Source organism: Dysidea avara, chromosome 7, assembly GCF_963678975.1.
Source record: "Dysidea avara chromosome 7, odDysAvar1.4, whole genome shotgun sequence".
Lineage (NCBI taxonomy): Eukaryota > Metazoa > Porifera > Demospongiae > Dictyoceratida > Dysideidae > Dysidea > Dysidea avara.
This window is the reverse complement of record NC_089278.1, coordinates 25670284-25682135: the sequence shown is the minus strand read 5'-3', so window position 1 is coordinate 25682135 and position 11852 is coordinate 25670284. Positions and strand designations below refer to the sequence as shown.

The window sequence follows — 11852 nt, the reverse complement described above, 5'->3', positions numbered from 1 at the left end:
TGGATGAGAAACTAATAATCACCAAATATAGGGGCCTAACTATGACTATGCACTGTAATGCACACTGTGATCAATGACATTTATACAATACATAAAAAAAAGTGAGTATAAAAATATTACCAGTGTGTGACATAGCCACTGGATATTATACAAAACAGTCCACATCAAGATCACTAAACTCATTCAAAATATTACCACTTTCAGTACAGACGTGATAAAGATGATTCCTGGAGTGAGAGTAAAGGAAATGGGTAATGATTTGGTTCTTGAAACTTCCATTCCCCATCACAATCAACCGATCACCCATTGCTAACATATACATCTCTGCTAGTGAAGCAAATGCAGGATTCTCACTGCTCCCAACCACCTTCGGGTCAAAACTATACTGTACCAACTGTCTCTGTTTTAGCATCTTCTTAACTTTCTTTGCATGTGGTGCACAAACTTTATCATAACAAGCGTCACTGCCATATTCACTAATATCGGTAATCATCAAGGTCTGGTTGAAATATTTCTCTTTTAACGATTCCAGTAAACCATCCAGCAGTCTAAAACAGCAATCGGTATGCCCACTGATTTTTTCATTGATGCGGGATAACTTTTCAATTCTTATATGCAAGGAAATATACGGAAAAAATATCTTGATTTTTCGAAGAAACTTTGTGGCAGTGGATTTGATGGTATCATTGAATGGTAATGGCATATGGCTGATTGATTGTGGAGGAAGTGATTGTACTGGTTTATGATGTAGGATTCTATTTCTAACAGGGTTACCAATGGTCCGTGGTGCATTCATCTCACAACTATGATAAGCACAGCTCCTCCATTGTGTAAATATAATAGTTTGTGACTTTGGACCAATGAGTTGCTTGATTTCATCAGTGGTAACATCAGCATCTAATGAAATACAAATATAATTTTTAATTACAAATTCTTTGGCACCAAAAAATCTTGCAGATATTCTCAGCATTAGTTCGATGCCATGAAATAACGGTTGATTCCATGTTGACACTAAGTGGTTACAATTAAATGCAGTTTTATTAACTTCCAATATCCTTTTCAAATCTTTATATATCAATCCAAACTCTCTGGGAGCTAAAGTCTTGTGGATGACGTCTATCAATACAATATCTCTAGGAGCATGAAGGATAAAATCTTTGAAATGCACAAGATATGCTTTACTTAGTGAATAAAACGTTTCATTTAGTTTTTTAATATCATAAACAGTGTTAAGAGGATAAAATAGTCCAGGAATTTCCCTACCTGGAAGCAAATCAGGAATGCTGTAAAGTCGGGAATGTACCAAATAAGGAATTACAACTTTAGCTCCTAAATTTTGTGCTACATATCCGAATGATAAAAAGTTGCGTGTAGCACAAGTTAGCTGCTCAAAATAATTCAATGCCAAAAGAAAACTTTCTTTGGAGTCATTAACTTTGGCAGAAATGTTAGATTGCGGATAGTTGGATATATTGTTAATGTGAAAGTTTAACTGTGACTTCTTATTGTGAATAGTGAAGTGAGAGTTGAGAAATAGGATGTTCAACAAGGACAACAGTAAAAGTGCAGCTACTATTGCAACTACTTTCTTGAAGTGTCGTCGAATGTTGTTGTTTAATACCTTAATAAGAAGGCATTCATTTTGTGGCTTCAACTTGACTTTTATCACTATAGAAAAAAAAGAAACACCACAAACAAATGTTGGTCTTAAGTCCACAGCACCATGCAATATTTTTAAGCACAGCCATAGATTATAGGCTACTTCTACAGCATTGGAAACAGGGTTGAAACCAAGTCTTTGTCCAGGTTAATTGGGTCTGACCCAGATTATATTAAGGTCTGACCTGGACCATGCATGCATGGGGTCATGTGTGTGATTATAGCATCTTGCTTGACAAATCCTCAGAAACATGTTATTGCTGGTGAGTATATTCTGAAAAAGAAAGGAGGCAGAGCAAGAGAGTAATTTCAAATGTAGCTACATGACTGTTCTATTAGAGTATTTTGATTGTTCGGTGCTCGGATAACACACACCCTCAAAACATATTACAGATCAAGACACATGGTAGTGTTTCATGCGCCAAAGAAATTGAGCAACATTGCCTAATGGATTTGTCAAATAAAAGTCCTCATAGTTTGTCATTGTGTTTCTGGGATTGAGACACTCTAACAGAACAGTCACCAAGGGTTAAAAACGCAGGAAAGAAAAGCTATCCATGGTTCAAACCAAGAATCTATACCTAACACCCAAACCCTTAATCACTGAGCCACAACTGTCATGACTGTTCAGGTCACTATCTTATGAACAAAAGGTTGGGGGTAAATCCAAGTTTAGAGATCTACCGATGGAAATTCAACTTATACTATATTGAGATTGACGTAAAACTCTCAACAAAAAAACAAATTTTGCGCAATTTATTTTAGCGGCGCTTATAAAGCGTGTCCAACTTCCTCTGGTACACAACAAGCTGACTTTGTGTCCACAGCCCTAGGCTATCATGTGTGAAACTACCACCTTATCACGTGACATGATTGTGTTGTTGGACAATGTGCAAATCTTGGTTATAAATAAGAAGTTGGTGAATAAGCTTCATTCAGTAGGCTTCATTACTTCGTTGTGGCTAAGCGTTACTCAGTGGATTACTAACAAGATTAGTAACTTCGTTACTTATAGTAATAACATTACATAATATTAGATTCATTACAGTAACTATATTACTTAGGTAATGCGTTCCATTTGTAAGTAAAGTAACTTGAGTTATATTACCTGTTTTTATAATGTATTTCGTTATGTTACTTAGTTACCACCAAAGTAATAATATTACATAACGTGTTACCCCCAACACTGGTGACAAGCATGCATGAATCAGTTTGGTTTCATTTTGGTATTCAACTTTAATGCATTTTTATTTAGCTAAAATGTGTTTTTTTTTTATCCTGTCAAATCGCCAAATTTATTTGTTCACTAAAATTGTACTTGTATGGCATCTCTAAGTTCATTAGCACTTGCCGATAATTGGTACAGGCCAATTAGTTACAAATATAATATTATTATAGTATATTGGTAATATGTAACTATAACTAAATAGTTCAGTTGCAAGTAATATGTAACTAATTACTTTTAAAAAGTAACTGTCCCAACACTGCTTGTCACGCAAAGTTTCACCACAATAAGTTGAACAACAGTATCACATCTAACTTGAATAGCGCTAAACTCATGACCAGTCACCCTTGTGAAGCTTAAACAAATGGCATCATCATAGATTCTCTACCCACCTATACATGTCCAACTATATGCCAAAGGGGTCTCACGATAATTTGTACAAGCTGGTTATTGTTTATTTAAAATGTAGCTGGCTCGCTTTGTAATTCACTTATATGATGTTCTTTTGTGAAACTACAATTTGGTACCTGAAAAATTACTCTATAAAATGTTCATACTCTGAAATCTTGTAGTCTACGTAGCCAGACCACCTTCTTCTTTTGTATTGGGTGTCCTATTACACATTCAAATTCATGAAAACTTCTGTAATCACTTGCAGAAACTACTCAAGTAGTGGATGTGCTCACAGTTCATAGTAGACATTGCTTCCTCAGTCATACAAATTTTTCTAGTCACTTTATCTATTTAAGATTAGATACTGGGCAGTCAGCCCAGCTGGTTTGCCCAGGGGGTGAAAATCCCCAAAAGGTACAATCACATACATACATACTATTAAACTAATCATATTGAAATTAGCCATTGGGATTGCGGACCTAATAAAATTTACTGATTTTAGCAGAATTCCGCACATTAAGTGGCAAATTGTTCCAATCTTTAATTGTTCTAGGATAGAAACTGTACTTATAAGTGTTAAGGGTGGCTTGTGGCTAGTCTCGCGTGGCCAGACCGCTTTTTTCCGTATATTGGGTGGGGAAAAAAGGGTCTGGTGCAACTCCAATAGCTGTTTACTTCTGAGCCGTCCCCACATTCCGGGGACGCTAATTGAATAACATTGGTCACAAAGGAGGTGCCATGACGTCAGTAAAACTATGAAGTATTCCTACACTCCTGCTCCGGTTGTGAGTCTTGTTACACGATGAGGATTAACTGTCAAGACGCTATAAAAGAGACATCGGAGCAAATTAAGATTCGTTTAAAGGATAAACAGATCTCTAGTTAACTTACTGACGTCATGGCACCTCCTTTGTGACCAATGTTATTCAATTAGCATCCCTGGAATGTGGGGACGGCTCAGAAGTAAACAGCTATTGGAGTTGCACCAGACCCTTTTCCCCCCACCCAATATACGGAAAAAAGCGGTCTGGCCACGCGAGACTAGCTTGTGGCAGGATAAAGTGATTATTCCTAAGTAGCTAATTAAGAATGAATGCTGAGCATGTCACCTACAAATTCACCAGCAATGATGGAATAGATGTAGCGTAACTATCAGCCAAACCTTTAATTATAGAGCTAGCTACGTATATATACTGCACTACCCGACGCGACTGAAGACCAAGCTCTTCTCCAAACATATAACATCTGTATAACCTAATGGATTCAGTACAACATTACTAATACACTTTTCTTACTTGTTTACCACATCTACTCCAGCTCAAGAAAGTACTGATTCGAGACAAACCATTGGCACCGAAACAAAGCAACCGCGCAGCAATACCACAATCGATTTTTTTTGTTACAGGGTTTGCGGGGGTGGTAACTTTGGGTTGCGTAATCACTTTAACCTTTAGCAGAGATGTCATGTAATTGCAATGCTGAAAGTGCCATGCTATTAATTTCGGGATAGCTATATACATTAGTCTAAAAAGACCATTTATGATCTGTGCATTAAAGGCTGGCCTGACACTGTACAGCATGTACTTAACTTCTATGACAGCCGGTTTGAAGTCCTTACAGATACCAACACAATTTCACTTCTGAAAATGGGCAACCGATGTTATGATGCTGCCATGCAGTGTTGGGGCAATTACTTTTGTTGCATTTTTGGGCATTTTTATCCATAATGAATAATGACCACCCGCCCTCATCAGTTAGAAAATGCTTGAAACGGGAAACTAGCAATCAACCTTACCCATAAAATAAAGTAACTATAATAATATTACATACTATATTAATTTGTGTCCACAGCCTTAAGCTGTCATGTGTGCAACTACTACCCTATCATGTGACATGATTAGACAATATGGCTAGCGGCTATCTATATAAATTTTATTGTAGTTAACTCAGTATTTATATTACAGAACTATTTAGATACGGCTACATACATGTATGTGAAAAGGAGATAATAACGATGATCTATGAACAGTCTTTTCCCAAGTGACTAAACTCATTTAAAATATTCCCTTGATCCGTACAAATATGGTATACTTTGTTTGAAGGATTGGAAATTGAGAATTGTGTAATAACCTGATATTTGAAACTGCCTGCTCCCATGACAACCAGACGATCACCCATCGCTAACATGTGCATTTCTACAAGTGAAGCAAATGCTGAACTTTTGCTGCTGTTGGTGAGTTCCGGGTTAAAACTGTATGGCTCAAGTTCCATAGTAGTCAAGCGTTGTCGAAACTTTCTGACATATTTTATGCAGTACAAATCACTGCATGAATCACTGCCATATTCACCCATATCAGTTATCATCATAATACGGTCAACATACTGCTTTCTTAACACTTCTATTAAACTTTGTAACAACTGTAAACAGCATTCAGTTTGCTTGTTAAAAACACGATTAACCCGTTGCAATTTTTCAATTCTTATGTGCAGAGAAATAAAAGGATCATCAATTTGAATTATCTGGAGGTACTGTAGTGCAGTTTGTTTAATTGCACTCTTATATAGAGAGTTTATAATCTGATTAGGTGGTGCAGGCTTAAAGTTGTTTGAATGATATAAAATTCTGTTCCTAGTAGGCTGGTTGATGGTATGAGGTGACCGCTCATTGCAGCTTCGGTAGGCACATCCTCGGTACTGTGTGAAAACTATTGTTCTTGGCTCTGGGCCGATGAGGTACTTTATCTCTGTGGTAGTAACATCTACTGTAGTTGAAATACAAATATATTCGCTAATCTTGAATTCTTGAACATCAAATAGTCTAGCATATTTTCTCAGCATGAGATGTGTTCTCTGAATAAACCAATGATCCCATGGTATATGGCTAGTGCAATCATATGCCTTGGTTTTAGTTTGATTCATCATATTATAAATTGCTCTTAAATGTTTGTTGTCTAAGGTCAAATCTCTTCCTACAGCATGCCCTCGTACTTGGTCTACTATAGTAATTTCTCTTGGAGCATAACGAATAAAATTTTCAAAATTAACTAGACAACTACCACTGTTGAAATTTAATGTCTCGTTTAGTTTGTCTACATCAAAGACAGTCTCCAAAGGTAAAAATTCACCTGGAATTTCAGCCTTACCAATCAAATCTGGAATACCATAAAGTCTGGAATGTAAAAGATATGGACTCACCAACTTTGCACCCAAATTTTGCGCCACATAGCCAAACACCAGCAAATTGCGTATCGCACAAGTTAGCTGTTCATAATAGTTTAACACTACTAAAAAGTTTCCTGAAGCTCTGTAATCAGTGTTTGCTTTTGATGCTTGAAATCTTTCAGTTGAAAGTGGAAATAAATCAGAAATATCATCATCTTCAAATGTTATTTTAGGTGGAGTACCAACAATTGAAAAGCTCACCATAAATACTAACACTATTAGTAGAATTAATGCAGTCCGTCTTCTGTGCCATAAGAACTGATTGTAGATTAAGCATCCTAATAGAGAGCTGTACCCATATTTCAACTTCACTTTTATCACTGAAAATAAATCGTGTTAATTGTAATTATCTATGAATGTATTGCAATGCAGATAGCAAAACACCCTAACACAACACACAACATTATTGGTTGACTGAGCCGTCATATCAGATGAAACTGGTCAAAGATCAAACATCAACTAAGTTGACCTTCTAGAAGACTGGGAAATGACTTGTAATATTGGAATTGTAAATTCTTAAGTAGCTAGGGTTCATAAGAAACAAAAAGTAATGACACGTGCTGCATTTCATTCCTACAAGCTACAATTCAGTCATATAGCTTGTCATGGAATTAAATGCACATAGAGTAGGCAACCTCCTTTAATATTACTACTTTTTTATTTCCAAATATTTCCTTGTCCTAGTTTCTTTTTTATGACTAATGAATGAATGCTTACTGCATCAAAAATATACATTTGAGATATTGATATTTCATATGATCTTGACCAATCACTTCTGTTAGAACAATGACATCAACATTTCAACGGACTGGAACCTTTAATTTACACTTATAATATTAATTTACTTACACACATTTCTTAAGGATACCACTTAAATCCAAATTTGTGCCCTTGGCTACATCAGTGATAGTATATTGCTGAAGGCATTATTATATTACAAAAATTTTTGAGGATGATAATTAACACAAAATTAAATACCACACAAATTTGGAGTTACAAGGTATACGTAGCTACTTTAAGGAAAATAGTATTAAACACCTTACCTGTAACGCGTAGGTTATAACATGCACAGGTGTACCTTTAAAACAATACCACACTGTAAGACACTGTAACACAACACTATAGTGCACATGCAGCTTTGACCTAGTGCTGAGCAATATGACAGATCAAACTGTGGTATCTGTTTTTGATACCGTCCAATACTTTCACTACTGCAAATATCATGGATTGTAAAACACAAGTCTTATAAGCCTGTATGAAGAAGTGTACTTGTAGTACATATGAATGGATGTGTATATACTGTAATCGGCTTTCAACCATTATTGAAAATAGAACTACAGATAATCAACTAATGCATGCCAATAACTTAGTCATACCGCAATATCAAGTTGATATTATGAAATATCAAAAACGCTCAGCACTACTTTGACCCAATGCAAGTTGCCTGAACTATTGCCATGCTACTAGTAAGCTAAAAATACAAGGTATAAACACATACACATTATTTTATGTAGGTTTATAGTACATAAAGAATTTCAGCTACAGGGCATAATACTTACTACGCTGTGGTGCAGGGGTGAAATAAATATAAAAATTTTGGAAACAGTATTCTTCAAATCAACGAACAAACTCCAATGAATTATTCTTTAAGAGATTTCTGTTTATACTAGTTATTACAATATAAACGCTATAGTCCATCACATGTATTTTTCTTTTAAAATGACAGTGAATGAAAGCTCAAAAAATGAAAGCTTTCAGCTTTTAAAAGTAAAACTTAATCTGATTAACATTTAACAAATATGAATATTTCTTGACAAACAAATAACGATATTCATACTATTTATTTCAGTCTTAACTTAATATAGTAGTTTACATGCATGCGTGTGCACACATACACATGCATTCTTTTACATTTTTCTGATATTTAATTTGTAAAAATATTTTAATTTCCTCATGAAATGTAAATGTCTAGCTAACTTGCCAACTCTTCAGTATAGCAACTCATAATATTTACTCCAAATAGTTACCTTCTGTATACTTTGGTAGTATGCTGGTGGGCACTTGCACTGATCTATGACATAGCTTATAATACCATACACAAAGTAAAAGCCTCCATCAGCCTTGCAAAATGCAGCTACTGCCTCTATAGCACTGAGCTGGGATACCTGTGTATTACTCCGTAGCAATTCTGGAATTCTGCAAATTTTCTTTTTGACTTTTTTATTAAGGCTTTTACAGCACATAGGACACCTGGTCCTACAGTCTGTATAAAGTTGTTACATAAAGTGTTTTTGAAAAGGTGGATTTTCTCCTTGAACCTATTAAGTTGACACAATTTATTTGCTGCTGTACAAGTATTTGATCAAGCAATTGGATCACCTATAGGGATCTGGGGGTGAGGAACACAATGGCAATTTTCATATGTTTAATGCTAATTACAAAATTATTTTGCAATACATTTAACATGAGAAACAATCCAGCACATGCTGTTTATACTAGGGTGAACATTTTGGTCCATGTAGTTTTCATTATTAGTATAGATTCATAGTCTACTAGTAGCAGTGTACCATTGATCACTTCTCACCCAGACCCCTATTGATTTTAGAGTATACAAGCACATCAGAAGCTTATATAAGTACCCATGAGAGGAAATCTGCAACCAAGGTCAAAGTCTTGACCCGCCAAAATTTCGCTGTGACCTATTGACTAAGAGCCTTTTTCAACCTTTGACCTGTCACTTAATGACCAGCACTTTTTGATTGTTGGTTGGAGATTTTTGTCCTTGACGATTGACTTGGAACGAATTTGGTGTCCTTGACCCTTGAAATAGAGTATGACTGTGGAGTGAGTGCCTGTGTGTCACCCCCTTGGTAAGAGTCTGCTGGGTGATGAAACCTACAAATCCAGGTTTAACCTGCAATTGGAGTGCAAATCTCTCTAGGAGTGTCGCGAGACTATCTACTGCTACCACATGACTACTCCAAGGTCTAACAACAAGTTCAATGAGCCAACATAATATTGGTGCAAAGCCAGAAATAAGGAGTGCAGTTTGCAAAACTTATTCCAACTGTACATTAAGCCGGGCTTTCCTTTTACTAAAACGATTTCAACACTCGTGTACTTTTAGGCCACTCCAAAAAAATTCTGTATTTCCTGCCCACCGCCTGCATCTGGTTACTATCAGATCTAAATATTCCATTATTCCGTATTCTTCAAAAGCTACCTTAACAGTGTCGTGAACTCACATGTCAGCAGTGCTATTAAGTTGGCACATATTCACGTTTGTTAATTTTGTAAACTTAAAATGATGCAAGCTTTATGCGGTTGTGCCAGGCAAACAGTGGCTTGAAAAGCTGCAATGGAATGGACCACCCGCCCGCATGCAAATAATACGGGAAACAGAAATTTATTTGCAGTGGCTTTACAGAAGCTACCAGGGACCGCTGTCACAGTGATATATGTTTCCCCGGGTAACGTGTTTCCCGCACACATATCCCTAGGGATCCGTGTTTCCCCGCACACATATCACTAGGGATCCGTGTTTCCCACCAAAAGCCGTCAGTGATATGTGTTTCCCGTAGCGATTTTTAAAATATTTCACCGCACACACATATCCCTAGGGATTCGTGTTTCCCCGCACATATATCACCAGGGATCCGTGTTTCCCACTAAGATATAGCCATCGTGCAGTAACTCCAAGGTCCTATATGGCTAGTTGCAAACAGTACGCGATCCATCCATTCAGTAGATATATTTCTATCTAGTTAATAGACACCTATGCATATTGCATGTATACAGCTATAGTTAGCTAACTAGCTATATAGCTACTATATAAGCTAATACAATAATTATACTAGCTAGCTATACTAATAATCAGAACTATAGTCATTTAAAATAAACTTTGTTGCTCTTCTCTGGACCTGCTCAATAAGTGTGACGTCCTTGATATGGTTAGGTTTCCAAATCGCTGAACAGTATATAACTTGCAATCTCACTAAGGAAATATACAAAGTTCTCTTGGCTGTCACTGTTTGATGCTTGCTAAAGCTGCGATGGAGCAGTCCTAGCATTCTGTATAGGTCTTAGGGATTATGTGTTTGTAGTGTTGATCCCAAGATAGGTCTGATGATATTATAATCTAATCCAAGACAGCCAAGCTGTAAAAAAAGAGTGCGGCCCTCAAAAAGGCTATGGAGAAAAAGATGTGAAATCCAAGGTGGCGGCCAAGAAATGGCTGTGATGGTAGGTTAATGGTAAAAATTTTAATAATGACAATTCAGGTGAATTTTGTGCCGCTTCATAAAATTCACCTGAATTGTCATTATTAAATTTTTTGTTGAATGGCTTGATTTCCTCCATCAACATGTATAATTAGTTGTATAGGTATGGCTAGCTATGATTATTAAAAGTGCATGCGCGCCTATGCTAACCCTACGTATACGTTGCACATGGCTTTATAAAGGGGAAACATATTACCCGGGGAAACACATATCACTGTGACTTGTAGGTCGCTAGCGAGTTAGTGATATGTGTGCGGGGAAACACGGATCCCTAGGGATATGTGTGCGGGAAACACGTTACCCGGGGAAACATATATCACTGTAGTCTCGCGGCGCCCGACCCTAAAAAGAGGGTCTGGTGAAACTGTGTACAAAAGTTTGGCGCTGCCGGAATGTTGGAAGCTCCAATCAGATCGCTCCATTTCAAATTGATTATGTAATGTGTACATTTCAAAAGATTCGCGGCTTACGGTTAATTACATCCGGTGACTCTGCTGCTTAAACTCATTGAGAAAACAGCCATACAATTCTGTTGGGTTCGTTTTAATGTTGAATAAATAAAGTAGCGCTATTGGTTTGGTGATGCTGTAAGCGGGGATCTGGTTGAATGGATGTTGTGACGTAAACAGTGCACTTACGTAACACGTAAAACGTCATCCAATAAACATTCCAGAGCTCAAACTTTTTGTACACAGTTTCAACAGACCCTCTTTTTAGGGTCGGGCGCCGCGAGACTAATATCACTGTGACACCGCCACACTCGTAGCCACAAAGCCAATGTAAAAATTTTCCAGCTATCCCCCAAGCACACAGGAAAATTTTATATAATGTGCAAACAAAGGGGCTTCCTGCCTCGCCCCTGACAAAACAAAGGGAGCCGAGAATGACGGGGAAAGATCACTTTTCTTGCTCATTTTACATTAAAAAGTATCCTTACTGTCCTCTCTCAAGTGCGATCAAGAAATGTATAACAGTCGGCTTCACCAACGGGCTTCACATGGCAGCTATCACAATATGTTCTTATTTCAGGAGTTCATTCTGTTGTTGAAATAATAGTTAATTTCGTGGTATTT

At 36.8% G+C, this 11852-nt stretch overlaps 2 protein-coding genes across 4 annotated transcripts; both read right to left on the bottom strand.

The window, feature by feature from the left end:
- Window positions 1-4675, bottom strand: LOC136261362 (uncharacterized). Its single transcript, XM_066055353.1, has 2 exons — window positions 4573-4675; window positions 1-1668 (listed from the first exon to the last, which is right to left on the bottom strand). Coding segments are annotated over exons 1-2 (1524 nt in total). The 5' UTR covers window positions 4574-4675; the 3' UTR covers window positions 1-145.
- A 520-nt stretch (window positions 4676-5195) lies between these two features.
- On the bottom strand, window positions 5196-11835 carry LOC136262163 (uncharacterized). Of its 3 annotated transcripts, XM_066056322.1 has the most exons (3): window positions 11717-11822; window positions 7543-7577; window positions 5196-6819 (listed from the first exon to the last, which is right to left on the bottom strand). In XM_066056322.1, exon 3 carries the CDS (start codon window positions 6701-6703, stop codon window positions 5297-5299), a length of 1407 nt encoding a protein of 468 aa, XP_065912394.1. In that variant the 5' UTR covers window positions 6704-6819; window positions 7543-7577; window positions 11717-11822; the 3' UTR covers window positions 5196-5296. The 3 variants fall into 3 exon arrangements, with proteins under 3 accessions (XP_065912394.1, XP_065912393.1, XP_065912396.1); XM_066056321.1 differs by lacking the exon at window positions 7543-7577 and having other exon boundaries at window positions 11717-11835; XM_066056324.1 differs by lacking the exon at window positions 11717-11822 and having other exon boundaries at window positions 7543-11058.
- Window positions 11836-11852: the final 17 nt, after the last annotated feature.